This window comes from Monodelphis domestica, chromosome 3 (genome assembly GCF_027887165.1).
Source record: "Monodelphis domestica isolate mMonDom1 chromosome 3, mMonDom1.pri, whole genome shotgun sequence".
Lineage (NCBI taxonomy): Eukaryota > Metazoa > Chordata > Mammalia > Didelphimorphia > Didelphidae > Monodelphis > Monodelphis domestica.
Window position 1 is genome coordinate 380,902,721 of NC_077229.1, and position 20,597 is coordinate 380,923,317.

Sequence of the window (20,597 nt, forward strand, 5' to 3'; positions counted from 1 at the left end):
GAATGTGGTGTTAATTTTAAACAAATATAATGTAACACTTTAAATATAGTGCTATTTTCTTTTGGGTACCAATTTTTTATATTTAAAATGAATTTTTTAGTAGTTTGTCTTTATTTTTTTATAACACTTACCTTCAAAATTGGAATCAATATTGTGTATTGGTTCCAAGGCAGAAGAGTGTTAAGGGCTAGGCAATGGGAGTTAAGTGGCTTGCCTAGGGTCACACAGCTAGGAAGTGTCTGAGGTCAGATTTTAACCCAGGAACTTCCATTTCTGGCCCTGACTCTCAATCCACTGAGCCACCCAGATGCCCCCAGGAGTTCTGATCATGAAAATACTGATTAATATGTACCAGCAAAGAAATATTTTAACATATCCCACCATTCTAGAATTGTGTTAGTATAAAACCTGTTTCCAAACTAGAAGTTTTAATAAATATCCTTTTCAGATTAGGGAGTCATTCTGCTCACAGTCCCCTGTGTATATGCTTCGTTTAGGAATGTTTATGATTTTGCCCATTTATATTGGTTCACCTCAGTTCTACAACAAAACCTTATTTTTCAATGTATTTAATATTTCTGCATACTGTTTCTCTTAAGGATTCCTTGTGCTTGTATTTTAATATTCCTAAAACCAAAATTCATTTAAAGAAACATCTATTAACATGCCTAATAGGCACAGATTATTATGTGCCTGTGAATAAAAGAAGGAGACACTACTCCTTCATACATGAAATCCAATTGAGATAAGAAATTTACATAGATTCCAGCTAATTAAGAACAATGATTAGAATTCAGGACTTGGAGTCCAGGAGACATGGTTTCAAGTTGTAAACTAAAAATATTTAAGCGTTATTACTAGACACATTGTTTCATCTCTGTGCCTCATTTTCCTCACCTGTAAAATCTAAAATATGATTGCACCTATCTTACACGTTATTGCGATTACATATATATATATATATATTAACCTATGTAAAGAGCTTTTTAAACCTTAAGGTGTTATATAAACACTAGATAAATTTATTATTATTTCATCACAAAATGTGTGACGTGTATTAAATGAGGCACAATCAAAGCATTATATGAAGTCTAACAGAGTCCTGATAAGGGAGATTAGGAAAAGTTTAAAGGAAGAGTTAGTCCCTGCTGGAGCCAGGGGAAGCTAGATGGAGCAATGGATAGAAAACTGGATTTGGAGACAGGAAAACCTGAATTCAAATACTGCCTGAGATACTCCCTACTTACTAGCTATGTGGACCTGTTTAAATCATTTAATCTTCCTCAGCCTCGGTTTCCTCATATATAAAATAATGTTAATATTAAAAAGATCTAAGTCTCAGGTTTGCTGTAAATATCAAATGAAACAACAAATACAAAACCTCATATAAATTATTTAACTAAACTTATTATCAATGAGGATCAGTAAAATATACAGAATATCAATCATAGAACCTAATTGTACAAACTTGTCATTTTCAAGATGAATAGTCTGAAGCAGAGAGAGGTTATGCTCTTCCAAGTTCATGTAGCTTGTTAGTTGTAGATCTGGATTGACTTTTCATTATAAATTTTATTTGAACTTTCAACTTGTATCAGAATTTTGCCTGCTTTTAAATTAGGTTGAGATTCATATTAGAAAAGGTGGAAGCTAAGGGAAATGCTAGGAACCTGCTACACTCACACTGTGGCATGTTTCTTTATTCTCAAGAATAGTATTGCAAGGGATGATGGTATTCATAACTTCAAAGTAATTGGGGGATCAGGTGTGATGCACAGGCTGCATAATTACCAAAAATATTTGCCCTTCTAAATGAGCATGTCTCTCATTGACTGCTCAAACCTTCCAGATGAAGTAGAAACCTGTTATAACATGTGTTATTATTACAGATGAGGTTATATAGTGTCTTCTGAAATATGGCAACTATGCATATTATATACATATGCAATATACATGTATATAAATGCCCTTACACATGAATATACTATGTAACATGTGTGCTTTGAAAGGATATTGAGTATATATGTATATAGATATATATGTTACTAAATTTCAATAAAATTATTATTCCATTATGCATTTTCACAGCAACAGGGAAAATAAGCTTTGGGAAAGGAATCAAGTCGGAAACAGGAGAAAGTTATGCTAAGGAAGAATATAACATGATAATTGAGAATAAAAGTATAACCATTAGTCGGTTAGATAAGAGAGAGAGAGAGACAGAGAGAGAGAGACAGAGACACAGAGAGAGACAGAGACAGAGAGACAGAGAGACAGAGACAGAGAGACAGAGGAGGAGAGGAGAGGAGAAGAGAGGAGAGGAGAGGAGAGGAGAGGAGAAGAGAGGAGAGGAGAAGAGAGGAGAGGAGAAGAGAGGGAAGGGGATGGGAGGGGAGGGGAGGGGAGGGGAGGGGAGGGGAGGGAAGGGAAGGGGAGGGGAGGGAAGGGAAGGGAAGGGAAGGGAAGGGAAGGGAAGGGAAGGGAAGGGAAGGGAAGGGAAGGGAAGGGAAGGGAAGGGAAGAGAAGAGAAAGAAGAGAAGAGAAGAGAAGAGAAGAGAAGAGAAGAGAAGAGAAGAGAAGAGAAGAGAAGAGAAGAGAAGAGAAGAGAAGAGAAGAGAAGAGAAGAGAAGAGAAGAGAAGAGAAGAGAAGAGAAGAGAAGAGAAGAGAAGAGAAGAGAAGAGAAGAGAAGAGAAGAGAAGAAAGAACTCACCATTAATTAAGGCAACCAATTTAAGTTCCTGACAGGACAGGTTCATTTATTGCCCTGCCATCACAGATACACAGTAGAATGATTCTACTAAAAGAAAAGTGACAAAGCCTTGGGAGACGATGCGATTTGGATTAGAACTCTGGAGAAAATATCAAACAGGTATTTTTACCTCTCATGGTTTAGAACCAAAATTATTAATGGGGGTGGGTGGGAATAATATCTACAGTCAAATTCTATTATCTCTGCCCTGTTTGTGTTCCCCTTTCTTTTCCATTCTCCAGTCCCCCGTTCCCATGACTATTCATGAAATTTCCCTTCTTTGTTTCCAGGTTGTTTGACATCTGCCTCCAGCAGAGTGTATGGGAATAATTGCATAAGAACTTGGTTTTGAGGGAGTAAATTCTAATAAACGGTGAAAATACTTTCCCGGCTTTCTTTCTTGCTTTTTTGGGGGCCTCAGTGTTTCCATCCTCCTCAAGTTCTGGTTCCGTGTTCCATCAGATGCTTTTCTTGTCTTCCAACTCATAGCCTCCTCCCCTTGCCGCCGCTGCTGCTGCTGCTGCTGCTGCTGTTGCTGCTGCTGCTGCTGGAATCAAAAGTGGAATATAGACATCCAAGTGCCTCTCTCTCTCTCTCTCTCTCTCTCTCTCTCTCTCTCTCTCTCTCTCTCTCTCTCTCTCTCTCTCTCTCTCTCTCTCTCTCTGTCTCTCTCTCTCTCTCTCTGTCTCTCTCTCTGTCTCTGTCTCTGTCTCTCTGTCTCTGTCTCTGTCTCTCTGTCTCTCTGTCTCTCTGTCTCTCTCTCTCTCTCTCTCTGTCTCTGTCTCTCTGTCTCTCTCTGTCTCTCTCTGTCTCTGTCTCTGTCTCTGTCTCTGTCTCTGTCTCTCTGTCTCTGTCTCTCTCTCTGTCTCTCTCTGTCTCTCTGTCTCTGTCTCTGTCTCTGTCTCTCTGTCTCTGTCTCTCTCTCTCTCTCTCTCTGTCTCTGTCTGTCTGTCTGTCTGTCTGTCTGTCTCTCTCTCTCTCTCTCTCTCTCTCTCTCTCTCTCTCTCTCTCTCTCTCTCTCTCTCTCTCTCTCTCTCTCTCTCTCTCTCCCCCTCTCTCTCGTTCTCTAGCTGTTGAACTGGGCATGCTCGGCAGCTAGGGCAGGCTTCAGTTGCAAGAAGGACGTTTTCCCAGTAACTGGGATCCATAGCTTGAAACTGAGGTATAGGTGCAGACTGAGGCTGGGGTTGCTGCTACTGCTGCTGCTTCGGAGTAGCCTCGCCCCTCGGCGGCAGCACAGGTGGTGGCGGCGGCGGCGGCGGCGGCTGCGCTGAGCTACAGAGGGAGGGCAACTGCTCTCTGGAGCAGCCCAGACGCAGCATCTCTAGGAGCGCGCTTGAAGGGAGAAAGAAGAGAGAGCAGAGGCAGCTGTGTCTTTACTGGGTCTGCTCCAGCTACATCCAGCGGCGAATGTGCGGGAGGAGGAGGAGAAGGCGGAGGCAGCAGCAGAAGGGATAGATATCCGCGGTGGCACCACGGCGGCTGCACTACAGCGCCGCTGCTGTGCTGGCTGTAAGAGCCCCGGATACGAAGGCAGAAGGGACCATCAGTGGTGGAGGGAAGCCAAAGAACCAGAGACTTTGCCTCGGTAGCTGGAGCCGGTAGCAGGCTGTGGAGCAGCCTTATCCTTACTGCTTTTTTCCCCCTCTTCCCTGCCCAGCATCACTTGTCCCGGAGCCACGCACAGACAACAAAAGCGAAAGATGCTGCAGTTGGGCAAGGTCAGGACCTTGCACTGAAGCCTGGAGGCGGCGCACACACCTTTCCCTGGAATTGAGGATTTGTCTATTTTTGGTGGGTGCATGTTTGGGAGAAAGCAGACAGGCTCAACGCCTTTTGGTGAGTGCATTTGCTGGTCTAGCTGTGCCAGGATTATTCTCCTCCTTATTGGTGGCGGGGGTTGTTCCTCCAGCTCTTAGCTATCTGTCGACGGCGGATGCTCTATATTGCTTTCCGTTGGGAGGACCACAATTGCTCTGGTTCCTCTCTCGGAAGACAGCTCTGTCTGGTGGTGGATACCGAGTTGGTGCCTTTCTTGGCGAGGTAACAAAGTGGCTTCTCGTCTCCCTCCCCCTCCCATCTACAATACGTTTTCCGGAGGCATATATAGGGCATCACCAACAATACTGCTCCCTAACATCCTGCAATAATCTACTCTTCGCATTAATGACGTCCTGAATATACGGGAGAATAGAAGGGTGGGGGTGGGGTGGGTCACACTTCCCTCTAATCTTTAAGCTCTGCTTTTCAATGTCATTGCGATGTTTAGGTAGAACAAAATTAGAATATTTAATCTTTACATCCATGTCCCTTTCTTCATCTTCTGCTTTTTCCTCTACTGAAAGCTCCGATGGTCTATATTTAGCAGGCTCAGCTCGAGCATTTTTGGAGCAATCCACAAGGTTTAGAGTCTTGGGCGCGCTGACAATGGATAGAGAGGCTTATGTCTGAAGCACACATCTCTGGAAAGCTTTTTGTGTGTGTCTGTGTGATATGCAATATGATATTTGGCTAATCTATAATTAATGGCTGAAAGCAAAGATGCTTTTCTTTTTTCCTTACCTTCCTCTAATTCTGGTGTGTAATGTGTTTGCATCGATTGTTTCTCAGCAGGCTCAAGTCACTATAGAGTGAATTAAGTCACTACAGAGGTGGTGCAGCCTGTATGGTTTTTTGTGGTAGCAAGTAGACTTTGATAGGCGTGTTTTTTTAATCCAAGAATTGCCCATGAAACTGATAAGTTTAGCTTTACATAATTCAAAGGTTGTGAAGCTTATAGAAACAAATAGAATAAAAGGAGTCTGATTATTCTTGCATATTCTCCTTCCTTGTTTTTGAGTTGTAACATGATTAGGCTTGGCTCAGAAATTTATGATATTACTAATGTAAAAATAGATTAGGAGCAGATTGACAGGCCTTACTGAAACCAGGAACTGTTAACTTTTACAAACAGTGTGACTAATATTGAAATGTACTTTATATTTTCTTCTTTGACTTTTATGAAATCAGAGAGGAACTATAACCTCAGCTCTAAAGTTATTTTATTTTATATTCTCTACATATAACATGTGACAGTGCTGTTTATCTTGTTAGTCTTATTCACATTGCTTATAAGTGCTTTGAGCTACAATTAAATATTATTTGAGATGTCTCTGTTAGATTACAGATTATTTGTACATTAATATTTTTATTTATTTCGAGGGAGGTATAACATTATACAAAGTTTGAATCCACTTTGACATCATTTAGGATTCCTTTGTTGATGAGTTAAGAATTAGGTTGGAAAAATACTGTCTCAAAAATAGCTTTTCATACATGTAAGACTTACTGTTAATATTCCTTGCAAAGCTATTCAGTGCTATCCTTTTTGGTCTGTGAGTTAGAATAAGGCTTTAGGGATCAAAGGAATCTGAGTATATTAACAGTTTTATTTTTAACTATGAAAGGTCTGTGATCATAGTAGTAAAACTTAACACTTTTGAAGGGTTCAATTCAAAGTCATCATTAACTTGTGGATGGTCTTTTTCTATATTACTTTAGTTACATCTTGTCTTATTTACATTAATAAACCTTATTAGAAAATGGCATTCAGCTTTTTCTTCAATATGTTTAATGTACATTGTCATCTTTAAAAAGAGCAAAGGATGCAATAAATAAACTGTGAGTTCAGTTCTTGTAGAGGCTATTCTCATAGTTTTTAACATTACCATGAAAAGACTATGCTTAATGTTCATATATGCACAGCCAAAGCAGCTGATTGGCAGAAAAGGGGGAATAAAAAACATTTGTTCCTTAGTGTGAGTTGCATCTCTTGTTATAGATTACAAAGTCAAGATAGTAACTGAATAGTTAGTGGAGGAAGTGAGCTCCTCTGCTTAAAGTTGTTATTCTAATAAAATCATGGCATAGACTCTTGTATTTAGCTTTAAAAGGTGGTGTGTATATGTGTGTGTGTTTGTGTGTATGTAAATAATGTCCCCTGTTTTACTAATGAGAACATTAAACTTTCAAACTACAGGATTAACCTTAAATATCCTGCCTTGTACCCTGTCCCCTTTCTACAAAATAATAAGTTTATTATAAAGTTACCCTTAATTTAAATATATGAACCACAGTTCATACATTTCACATGATATGTTTTGCATGATTTATTTTTTTGTGAATATAATTGTTAAGTAGTTTTCTTAACATGGCTATTTCTTCATGTTTATCATAATGAACAGGATCCTAAATAAAAGCAAATAATTGTTGGATTGATTTTCAATCATAACATTGATAATTTTTGCTTTTGACATACTGAAGAACTATAAAGTAATGAGAGTAAATTTCAGGTTGATTGTATAAGAGATGTTTAGGTTTTCATGTAGGTTTTCTCTTTATTTGTTCTATATCATCAGCATTTTGCACTGAAGATTCACAGAATTTTTTTCCGTCTGTTTATACTTAGGAAATATTGTGTAGTGCAAAGAACAATGAACTTCGGTAATCTGGGGGTACTGTGTTCAAATCTAGACTCCAGAATTTAATTTTCTGAGTGACTATGAGGAAATTATTTAACTTTTTTGAGCCTCAGTCTCATCTCTGGGAAATAAGGGCAATAATATTTGCATAGTTTACACATTTTCTCTGGGTAAGGTATGTTGTTACTCTTACTGTACTAGATAAATATGACTTTTCACCTGTGTGAACTTAGTTATATCACAACTGTAAAATGAATCTTTAAAATTAAATGATCAAATAGAATAGTTTGACTTCCCATAAGGGTCAAGATTTCCATGTAATAGAGATATAACTGGTTAAAGAAATCTTTTCAATTTTGGACCAAATATCTCAAGTTTTTCACACATGTTCATTCAAAAACATATTCAATAGCATTCAATAACAATATTATAATAACAATATAATGTTATCTCTATGGCCATTTTTCTAAGCAATGTTTTCCTCCTACTTTTCAGAGTAGTTAGTAGATTCCATAATATACTTCCAATGACGTCCTTTTTTTATAAGTGAGAATTCAAAAGGCCCCCAATCACTCACTTAGTATTTTTAGGGTAATCATAACATAATCACTCTCTATATGGCTATGAATAAATCCTGAGAATTTGTCTGCCACCTATTCTCTGATAATGTATTTGGGACAAAAGCAATGTGCTGAATTGTAGGTCTGACCAAGTAATAGAGAGAGCAGTAAGATAGTGTTTAAAGTCACATTTCTTTCTTTATCTTCTCTTTAAAAAAGTAGAAACAAAGTGTCTTAGCACCATATTGTCTATTTTAAAGAGCTTTTGAAGATGCTTCTGTGGTTCTGTGTGAGAAGTTAATTTGAGTGGGAACAGTTCATGATGCTAGTTGCTAGTTTCAAGTTTATGTGACTGGATGCCAAACTAACAGCTTTTTATATTAATGTAAAATATTAAACATGTCATAGATAAATAGTTTCTATCACATTCTCTGCCAATCCAGCCTACTGATTAATAATCTGCCTGTTTTGGTTTAGCGAATCCAATTACAGTTATAAACAGTAGCTCCAGCACAGGGGGAAAAAATCACAGAAATATTGTATCACACTGTGTTTTCATGCTTTCATTTCGAAATGTATTGCTATTAACTGGTTTGTGAGCATCATCAAGAATGATTTTGGTGATATACTATCCAAAATATTATATCATTTATTCACATAGCCAAATCAAGTGCTCAGACTTCTTACTCTATAATGACTAGACATTAAGCTATGGCTAATCATTAATATTTTATTTTTGCAGTATAATTGATGCCAAATAGAATTAACTTCTGCAAATAAAGCTAAAATAAGTGCAACAAAGTTTGCACTAGTTCAATTGATTTTTACATTAAGCATGTAGCAGGCGAAAAAATACACACAGACAGATCTGTTCCTAAAAATTGCCAGACAACTACTTTATATATATATATATATATATATATATATATATATATTTAAATTTATTTTTCATTAACTTTCTTTTTTCCAAAACCTTACATTGTCTTGGAATCAATATAAAGTATCAGTTCCAAGGCAGAAGAGGGGTAAGAACAAGGCTTGCCCATGATCACATAGTAGAAGGTATCTGGGGCCAGCATTGAAACTTGGACCTACCATTTCCAGGCCTAGCTTTCTATCCCCTGAACCACCTAACTGCCCTCTCTTTTGACTTTTAGTACATAGTCTAAAGTGTGTTACTGCAGAAAAAATAAAGTTCTGTCTCAAAAATAACATTGGGTGAGGCCAGCCTTTTAAATATCACATAGGCAAATGTAAAATGGCCATTCTTTTGGAGAAAAATGCTCAAGATTTCTAAATAAAAGCCCCCAAATTGAATATAACAGAAGCTATAATAATCATTTCTGTATGAGTCAATGTAGGGAGCAGGGGTTGGGATTTTCTTGAATTATTGTGTTGGTTTCTTAGGTTTGATCCTCCTGTGTCTACTTTTACCCTCATTTCAAATATGTTAAGTCCCCAGATATCACATTATAGTGCTAGTACACTGAAGTGACTTCTTTTTGAGTGATTTCAAATCAGTCCTTATTGGTATAAAGTGGGTTATTATAGCAACAAGAGGACAAAGGAATTCATTATTTTTTTCCCATTTTTCTGTTTCTAAACTTTATTGGTTTTGAGAGGGATGGATGAAGTAGTTTAAAATCACCTGTACAGGCTGAATTAAGTCCTAGATCAGTCTTCCTCTCAGTTAAAGTTTTTCCTCCTACATCTTCCTACCCTAGGGGGAGGAATTTGAGGAAGAGTACAGATTGATACATGACATGGAGAGGTCGCGTTAAGTTTTGACTTCAACAGTTCTGCATTTGTTAGCTTTAGGGAACAACTGGGCCAAGATAGTTCAAAAGGTGTTTTGTAACTCAAGCAAAATAAAAATGTATTCAAAATTTCAAATCATTACATACAAAAAGTCATCTCATTCCTAAGCCATATCAGCACTTCGAATTTAATAGATGTTGATAAAAAAGAATTATCACAAAATGTTGCAGATTGATAAAATTCTTCTATCACAAATACAAATACTCTATATCATATTACCCTCTCTATAATGTTGCTTATTTTTAAAATTTTTATGGATATATTGTGAATAAAATTTTATGCTTTTGAAAATTATATTGAATCTATGAGATGAGTGATGTCTCCCTAACATAGGTATTAAAAGACATTCAATTCTATTATATAATTATTATAATTCCTAACTAGTATCCAACCATAAGACTATTTAGTAAATCAGTCTTTTTGGAAATTCTCTAGGAGTAACAATTTTAAAAAAGAATGTTTTATACCACCCTTTTTTCATGCAGTAGTTAGTAGTTAGTTACTAACTGTTAGTTTGTGGAGCACTTCTGCCTTCCTAATTCTATTTCCTGTCATCTCATCAGAACAGAGGAAGTTCTTAAATAATTTAGAGACTTGAAAAGGGAAGGCAACTAGTCATTCATTCAGCAGTAAACAAAGATTCATTAAAAAACTGATATGTACCATGAGCTGTGTAAGTGTTGAATCAGAATGAAAACATATAGGAACATATCCTTGAAAATGAACAGAAGTTTTTCTAAGGGTTTTTTGCACTTTTCCATGCTTTTGTATGTTGTCAGTTTCTTTCAAGGAGTTTTAGTAAAGAAATAAGACATCTAAACACTTTCAAGATTTCTGTAACTCCCATAGGCTAGAAATGTGCTTTCTTGCCATTTATTTATTATAATGGAATTACACTACAATAAAAACATTTGGCTTTCCCTAGGGATTTTTTGGACATGTATAACATTCATTAATTGGGATCTCAGAGAAATATTTTGCTTATATACCTTAAACATTTTGTATTCACATATACATAGTGTTAAAGAAACTGAATGTTGAGTTAATGTCACAGAGCAATTTTAATGTTTTTCACAAGATTATGGGATTTTTATGTTGCTGGAAGTAACCATAGAAATAATCCATTTTAGCCCCCTTGTTTTACAGATAAGGAAATTGAGACCCCTTATATTTGTGCCTTGTCTAACACAACACAAGTAGTCAGTGACCTATGCCAGGAACAAGTCATGATGCATGATTATTAACACATACCTGCTGAGTGATAAATTGAAGAACTGGAATTGAGGCCTAGGTAATGTGATCATCAATGTTTTTTTCTACTCTCCCACATTGATTTAATTATATTTTCATTGGTTTTATGATGCTTCATATATATTATGTATATGTGTGTATGTATATATCAAACTTTCTAAAAAGCCTTTTTCATATTTTTGGTAGCTTAATGGATTACAGCATTTCACAGGGGATTATTAATAGTTGCCTGTTGGAAATATGGTGCATTCAGCTATCAAGAATGATAAAGTACTTGGATAATCTGGTTAATCCAATCATTATTTTAATATACTATGACTATGTCTTACATGGATTACCAGTTTTCATAGGTAAACTTTTCAGTTCCTTCACTAAAAACTCAAGGAAGAAAATTTAATCCTTGATGCAGAGGGCCTCAGTCACTGAAAGGTTATTACACATTATTACAAAGATCCTCATTTGAGGTTCCAACAAATCAACAAAGGCCAGAATTTGAAAAGTATGATAAGATTTTACAAGTAATTGGTGGCAAATATAGAGTTATAGGTGGCAAAATGCTGGATAAAATGGCAAGTTAACACCTAGTATACTTCATTGCATTTTCTTGATGCTCATTAAATATTTGTTTAAAGATTCTATGATCAAGAGTACTAAATTTGCTATAAATCACTAGATAGTTTCTCAATTTCTGTTGTAACTTACAGAAGGTATTGTTTCTAATGACTAGCAAATATTTATACAAAAAAACTCTTGACTATTTTACTACTATTCAGAATCTCCTACTAAATATGTCTCAAAATGACAGAAGTAGGACCAGTATGGAAGAATAAAATTCTAGATATGGAGAATAAATTGTTATCTGAGCCTGAAATAATGCGCACGCGCGCGCGCGCACACACACACACACACACACACACACACACACACACACACACATATAACCAAATGGTGTCTATAAACTATGCCTTTTACCCTATACCAATGCAGATGATTAGGTATTGGGTATATGGGTATTAATATATAATATTTAAAAAGAGTAATTGACAGAGTCAAGCAAAAGAGAGACATGATATTGGTATATAAATATGTCCTAAAAACAACCTGTGAATGTCAGAACTAGAAACAATTAAAGTAGTATTTTGTTTGGCCTTTCAAATATCAATGTAACAAACCATTAATTAGCTACAATGTACTATATCTGAAAAACCTAAGTGACCTAAGCACAAGTGATCTCAAAATAGACTTCTCTTCCTCAACACAATGCTTTTCATGGTCTAAACTCTTTAAATTTCAAAAATATAGGGGGAAATATTCTATTAATAGATGAATTTCATAAGCAATAGCCTAGACTAACAATGCTTTCAAAGGTATTGCTCAGGATCTTTAGATTAGTCTTTGTGTACGTGTGTATAGTGCTTGCTACTTTTCTCCAACAATATATTTCTAGGCATCATATTTTTCAGAAATCAACAAAACTAATCAATCAACAGGAAAATAGTAGGCATCCACTATATGCCAGGCATTTTGTACACAATACATTGCTTGAGTACATATGAATTAAGTACGAGAAAGGCCAGATAATTACACATAGGAACATATAAATAATTGTTACCCATTTCAATTTTTTCAATTTTAAAATCAAACCTTGGTCATTGACTTACTGTTAATATGTTTAAACTTGAATTTTTTGATGATTACGGATACATAATGTTGTCTGTCAAAGAAACTTCACACAACTTTTTTATTTTTAGAACTAGTTAAATGTGATCTCTCATTAATATTTTTATTTCAACATAAAAATAACTTTGTATACTAACTCCGGAGAAGCACATAAAAGGAAACTATAACTCATATGGTAAATTTGTAAGCTATTTACAAGTGAATTACATTCAATATAGTAATTTTGTGTCAATTTGGAATTTTTTTATAGTGTGGCAACACTTAAAGTGATCCAATATAACTGTACCAATGTGTATGTATCCCTAGTATAAATGGCAGCTGTCCTCCATATGTGACTCCCAGAGGATACTTTGTCTTCCTGCCTGAAACTTTGCCCACTACTTTAAATAACTTTGCTAACTACAAACACTTATTTTCCCTATAAATTTTCACAAGCTAATGAAAAAATTTGTAGCAAAAATATTTTTGTGTTAAAATTTGAATAATTGAATACATTTGAGTATCAAATATATAGAATAATACTTGTGTACTACAAACATACCAAATCCTTTTTAAATAAATTTCATTTCATGTTTTTTACAAAAAAAAAACAATTAAAATATTGTACTGTCAAAAACTGCATGATATATCTTGTAAATTTACTTTTTGAACAATTCTTGTAGGTTTTTTTTAACAGTCCTAAGTAATATGTTATGATTTTTTTAATTTTAATAGCTTTTTTAGATGAAGGAAATGTTGCTTTTTTAAAAGAATTCTTTTCCAATATTACATTTTATATTATTTAGGCAGATCTTATTCAAGATGATTTCATATAATAAAAAAATGAAATTCTTTCAATTTGAGAAACAAATGATTAATCTTTATCTAGCATGGATCCTGGATAAGTTAAAGAAACTAAGAAGTTTAAAGGTACATAAATAAGTCTATAGTCATTTAAAATCATGAGATTAAGTAAGACCTGTAATTTTTGACATACCTTTTCTGAATATTAAAATATAAATATAATTATTCAGGAATTTATGGAACAATGCGTTCCGTGTTATCCACCAAATTATTGGTAGATAGCTTAGTATTTAGTTAACTCATTTATTTCCTAGTGATTGGATAAAATTCTATGTTATCATAAAACCATATAATTAATGTTTGTATGTTTCTCCTTTCAAATGTTTTATTCATTCTTCTTCAATTGATGATATGCCAGAATATAATAATTTGAAAATCCAATAATGAAAATGTAATAACTGATTTACCCAAAGGAATGGGATTTTTTAAAATGTCGGCATATAATAGGCTCTTGTTTAACTACTTTCTTTACTAAGTATTTTGATTTAACATGAGATTTTCAACATACACTTATTCTTTTAGAAATAATATCTTGCACTCAAGAGATTTGTGTTCAGTTTCCACTTTGGACAAAATAAATAAAATATTCTTTAACCAATGTGTCCAGTTCTTTGTAGAACACTGTATTAGTTTAATAAATATTAACTTTTCAATATAATTTATTAGAATTTTCCTAAATTTAAAGAGAACTGCTGACTGAATCCTCTGAAATATTATACATTTTAAAATACATTACAATTTGCCAAAATATATTTAAAATAATTTGGCTACTGCTATAGAAATGAGTGCACAAACTTCTTTCAAATTAATTAATATGAAACTGATTGTCTAGTGTTATATCATTTTATCTTTCATGAAGAACTTATGTTACCTCATGATGATGTGGACTTTATATTGAGTTCTCTAAAGCTATATAAAGAGCTGTGGGTATGTGTGTGTATGTGTGTCTTTGTGTGTCTGTTTAGGTATGTATGTATTTATGTATGTGTGTATGTATGAACTTAGTACCTCTTTCCAGTTTTAAATTCTTCAGGGAAACTAAAAATCTTAGTGAACTTTTAAAATTAATACCTTTAAATTAAATTAAATAAATAATTTGCATGTTTCTTATGATGAGAGTATGATAAGGGGATTTTTGCTTGCATTTTGTCACACAGATATATATTTTTTTCTTTTCAGTAGAAAAAAATTAAGTGCATCTTTGCAAGTAACTTCATTGACTGATAGAAGTTTAAGTTGCTTTAAGAGGCTATTGGGGTTGGTTACAAGGGCAGTTGAAGGTTGGATAAGTGTCCTTTCTAGGAGAGTAGTGGGGACTCAGAAACTACAACTGTGATTTTGAGGGGAATGGAGATATGTTTATCTCAAAAGTATTCTTAAATACTTGCTTTCTTTTTTAAAGTTAGAGAGTGAAATATTACAAAGTAGAGCATTTTACGTTGTGCTGAATTCCATAAAGTGATCTACATGAGTTAATATAAGAGGTCTTCAGTTTGAGTATGTTTATAAATTACACTGTTCACATAATATAAAGATAAAATACATATGACATAACACAACTTTGGTGTCTTGAACATATTTAACAGTTTCATCCAGAGTATAACATTCAGTTTATCTCAATATTTGACCATAAAATCCATTGAATTAGACCAAACAAGTAGATCTCTAATCAAAAGACTATCACTGTCATTGCCAACCTCTTTTTCCCTTTTCCACTCATTTATTCAATTCAACAAACACTTCTTAAGGGCCCACTATTTGCAGACAACTTTGTTGTGCTTTAGAGATGCTAAAGAAAATTCACTTATAGCCTCCCAGGAACTAAAAGAGTTTCTGTATGACTTCTTACAAGTGGAGTGATGATGTTCTATAGTCACAAATTCAAATTATTTCTTTTTCAAACTCATTCTTTTCTTTGCATTAAACAGATTTCTTCATAAATTATCTCACACCTTTGAGTTTGTTTAAAGAATATCCAACAGATGTGTTACAAATGCCCACTTATGATAATTAGTGAAAGTGAAAACCACAGGGATTAAAACAAGCATCTATACTGCTGTTCTACTAAAAACTAAAGCACGTGTGTGTGTGTGTGTGCATGTGTGAGTGTGTGTGTGTGCATGCACTTATGTGTATTATGTATTAAAGAACCCAAATTCAATCAGGAAGTTTGGGTTGAAGTATTACCTATAACAAATACTGGTTGTGACTGGGCAATGGGGAGCCTCTCAGTGCTCTCAGGCAACTCTAATACTATTAATTATACAGCAATTGCTCATTATTCATTGATTGATAGAGTTTCCTTGCTCAAAGATCCCTTCTCCAAGGAAATCAAAAGTCTAAACATAAAATACACTGTGTGTATCTTTTTATATTAAAGAGCATTATATCTAATGGATTTGTGGACTCAAACTTATTTTGTGGATTTACTTTTTTCAGTTAAATGGTGTGACAACATTCATTGAAACACATTTAGATGTCAGAAGAATATATGTCCATTTGCATCATTTGCTATCATTTGGCTTTATGATACTGAATTGAACAAAAAACAGGATATGTTGACATTCATTAAAAATTCTCCAAATGATGTCAAAATCATTGTCTTTTCCCCAAAAAATTTTTGTAACAAAGGTGATTACAGAATGATTTAGTTAAAGTATCTTCCTTTTATCAGTTAATATATTTTAAAGTCTCCCTTTAAAGGATCCTCTTGAGGCATTGCAAACCTTTTCTATTGTTTCTTCAGTTGCTTCATGTGTATATATACTGCCTTCAGGTTTGTATACTTTATTATATTAGTGAATGAGGCTGTTTTTCTTCCTTCTTTTAAAACACATAATAAGTCCCCTTTATAGGCAACAGTATATTGACTTGATGTTGGTCATCTCAGAAAACAGTGGTTTCAGAACCATGTTTCCTGGAGAGTGTTGATACCTTTTTCCTGGTGGTTTTCAAGTTCTCATTTTTGGAGAAGTGACAAACTATAACTTGAACCCAAACCCACCTCCTCTCTTTCTTCCTTTTACTGGGTAGAAAAAACTGTTACCTTGTGGTTATAGAAATTGTAAGCCTTGAGCTAAGACAGCATCTCAATTACTGTCATTACACTGAGTTTTTCAAGTGTGTGTTGTGCTACAAAACAAGAAACTTCTTTCTATGACAGGTATCTTCTAAGACAGGCATACCAAAGAGAAAAACCAGGAGTCAGGGACATTGTGATAGAAAGGGAGAAGGTTAGAATGTGCTAGCACTTATCTGGCTTGGGAAAACAAAGGTGTTTATTGATTAAACTATCTGGAAGATACTCATTTGTTCCATGTTGGTAGCAAGGACACCATGTCATTTCTTTGCCACCACCCTCCCCATTCTCCATCTCACTACTGGTATGTGAAAGCAGCCACAGATGCCACTACAAACCTGATTTAAGCAGTATGATTTTATATTTTTGAATCAGTTAAGTTCCTATGAAATAAATGTAAAAATGTTAAAGATAAAGTTATGAAACTCAAATGATAGAAGAAAATTATGTATAAAATCAAGTTGGGGCTTTCTGAGTAAATGGTCATGTGACTCATGAGCCACATAATTGCCTTAAATAAGAGCATTTTAGAAGGAAAAAGATTAACCCCAAGAACCAAGTTTCTCAGAGATACAAACTGGGGAAAAGAAGAGCCTCAGAGATGCTTAAAGGAGTGAGAAAGCTGCCCAGTGTCCCTGAAATGCCTCGCACATCAGTTAGGCTTGAAAAGAAAAATAGAACAATCAAAAATGGGCAAGTGACTAAATTAAAATGTACTTATATAAGCAATATAGCACAAGAGAATAAACCCTTGCATTTTGTTGAACTTTTGACTGAATGTTTGTTATTGCTGTCATTGTTCAACTAAATGCATTATGGTCAGATAAAAGATGAAAAATTTATGATGCTATTAATACTTGTTGGTTTAGTCCAGTTTCAAAGTTCCTACCACCAACCATCTATAGTTGCCATCCCTTGTCAGGCATATTGGCCAATCAGCAGAGAATAAATAAGGTTTGCCGATCTCATATGTTTTCATAATCCTATTTCTAACTTCTAAGACATATTAAAATGCAAATTAATGTGGAAACTGTTCCTTCTATTTGTGTGTACGTGTGTGTGTGTGTGTGTGTGTGTGTGTGTGTGTGTTTAAGGGGACTGAGTGGTTAGCAAAGGACCTATAATGAACATAGTAAGTACTTCAAAAATGCTAGTTGATTGACTAACTGGAAGAGAGTAAACAATCTACTCATGTTTTACGGGCCATACCATACTAGGTAGAGGGAATATGAAAATGACAAAAGGGTTTGTCTTCAAGGAAATTGTATTCTTTGAGGAAAGAATGAGACATTACAATTTACCATTACAATGTTTTGACTGCTGACATTGTCTCAACCTTTAATTGTAAATACAAACTAAAATTATAGAATATTAACCACAAAATGACTGATATCATAAGAACTATTTTATGGTTGCTTATGTATTAAAGAAACTTTATTTACAATATAGACACAAGGCCTAGATCTATAATTTTATTGTTTTAAGGAATTCTCAGTTAATGAAAAACCTTCTGCCAATGCAGGTTAATATCTTCTCTGCAATTTCTAATCTTAAGATGTTATATAGGCCTAAACCATTGACAAATTAGGTCATTAATCCGGGATCACTCAGCTAGAATTGGAAGGATGTGAAGCTTGAACCCAGGCTTATTCTGGCACTATATAACACTGCCTCTCACTTAAAATATCATGTAATAAAGGAATCATTAGAAAAGAATGAGGAAACCTGGATTCTAGGTCATATTCTACAACTAATTAAATATGTTTTATTTAAAATGTGCATATCTTGTTTTTTCTTACCTGTAGAAGTAAGATAATGCATATCCTGTCTGTCATACAGAAGTGTTATAAGGATCCCATAAATACTATAATTGAAAGTGTTTTGAAACGTACATAGGCCTACTAAATTGAAAAAGTAATATTATTAATAACTATTATATTTCATCTGTGTTAATACAAGTATGTGGTCATGATTTTTTAAGTCAATTTATTTATTTATGTTTGATTCATTGTATTGATTCAATGTATTCAAATTCAATTTGAATCAATGTATTGATTCAAAAGGTTGTCTGGTCTTAGTTTGCTACTTGTGTGACTAAATCTAAAACTTCCCTTTCAGTAAATTTATAAGAAATGAATTCTCTGTTCCATATGTTTCTATTTCCAGCTCTTTTGGCTAGTGTCCAAAAGAAGAAACTCTTTTCCCTCAAAGAAATAAAAGTCTTATTAGCTAGTTTTGGTCCAGAAATGTGATTTTTAGAATTTAGCATTTTTTAAATTTATTGACATTTACCTCCTTTTTTTTTTGTAGATATTGACCTTCTAAAATTAGGAAGCACAGGGAATTTTGTTGGCTGTGTTCCTATGTGGTTGAGTCCTGTGAATCTTGAAAAACCAAATAATCACCTCTTGCCTCTCCATGTCTGTCCACCCTGAAGAGCATAAGCAGTGTCTGTCTGTTTCAGAGCAGGGTGCCCAAAGTATTAAGAATCCTATGAAGAGTTGGAAAATGTGTGAAGAGAGGCTAACCTCTCCATTTATCCATATCAAATAAAATTTCATGAGAACTCATTTTACATTTCTTTAATTGCCCGTGCCTGAATTTCATATGCACTGATTTCAACAACTACAATCTTCCAGGAGAAATTTTGTGATATATTTCAGGAAGGCAAATATATGAACAGGTAAAATACATAAGCAAGTATAATTTACTAACTTGCTTGACTCTAGACTCTCCTTCTCTCCTTTTTCTTACATATTCCTCATTTTGGTTTGGGGAAATTCCTCTTCATCAGACTGAAAATTTGTCTGTGATATAACGTTTCTGCTCTCTTCAGAAAAAGCTGAATTAAAAAGTGAGATCTCTGAGATGACCTCAGGGATGCCAGGGAAGCTCTCAATTAAACACTCCCTGGTTGCTGTTAATGCTTATGATCTTTCCAGTGTTCTCCTTTTCCAAAATATGAATGCATATTTATATACATACATATTTATCTATCCCTGTGTATGTATATGTGCTTTATATTTATATACATATATTTGTGTATGTATGTATATGCATATATAGAGAAATCTTAACATTTGATAAATTCTAGACACCTTCACAGCATTAAAGACTATAACAAGCTGAGAGTGAGGAAAGAACACAAATGGCAGAATAAAAGAATGTTCTGTTGAGGAGATGAAGGAAAAGATAAAACTTAAGAAATACTGTCAAATTTGCTATGAACTGATGGTAGGGAATCTGATGTTATTGGGATAGGCTACATGAACCATTGGATTGTGATTTTTTGTTTTTGTTTTTCATTTTAGCTCTGCGTCTCTGAGGAACCAAAGATTTTATTTTGTGTTTAAATATGCATGTTACTCATGTAACTGTTCTCTTCAAGCTGATTGATATGTGATCAGGTTCATCCTATATCCATTCCCAATGAATATTTTAGATCCTAGCCTAATGAAGACAACTTGAGGACTCTGGTGAATCGCATATTCAGCCTTCCCTAAGGTGTGGTTGTTTTTAGTTACTGTTCTCAATTTTTAAGTTATGCACAAGTATTTACTTATGGATGAATGAAAATTAAGGAGGTCAAAGTTTGTGTCTTTTATTTAATAAATTAGATGTGTTAGTTATGCAGATTTGATAAAAGATTTGACTGGATAAAATTTACATAGTATTTGTTATTATTTTAAATTATTTAGCCTGTAAAGACATTGTATAACTTATTTTATCTTGTAGTATCACAAATACTATTGAAGGGGAAAAAACCTATTTGTTTGAATTTTGGATGGTTAGTTAAATATTTAAGGCAGGACTGTAGAGATAATTTAATTTAATCAAATAGCATTTCCTAAGCCCTTCAATATGGTATGTATGTGCCCTTAAGGAACTTACATTCTGGAGAAAGGGGACACAATATGTGGACAATAAGTGAAACTACATCCCAAATCTTAAAATCAGTTTCAGAGCTTAGGGCCCACACCACTGGGAAGGACCAATCCTAACTCTAATAGGAGATGTTACCTGGTAATTATCCAAATACATAAGCACATTTAATGCTGACATATTAAAAATTTTTTCTACAGTGCTAGGTTAGGCATTGTACTATTTCATATTAAGCAGCATGGTTGATTTTCTCTTTCCACAGGAGTTTGATGAT

At 34.3% G+C, this 20,597-nt stretch overlaps 1 protein-coding gene across 10 annotated transcripts in view; it reads left to right on the top strand.

Annotated features, from left to right (window-relative positions):
• The first annotated feature begins 3,272 nt into the window (after positions 1-3,272).
• The window catches only part of CTNND2 (catenin delta 2), a 1,175,163-nt gene continuing 1,157,838 nt past the window's right edge, over positions 3,273-20,597 (top strand). For 7 of the 10 annotated variants that reach the window (XM_016431422.2, XM_016431423.2, XM_001364073.4 and 4 more), the window contains exon 1: positions 3,341-4,589. In XM_016431422.2, coding sequence (XP_016286908.1) covers positions 4,553-4,589 — 37 coding nt within the window. In that variant the 5' untranslated portion in view covers positions 3,341-4,552. Of the gene's footprint in view, positions 4,590-4,698; positions 4,794-20,597 lie in introns of those variants that run through there. The other 3 variants (XM_001364153.4, XM_056824298.1, XM_056824294.1) reach the window with 3 other exon arrangements.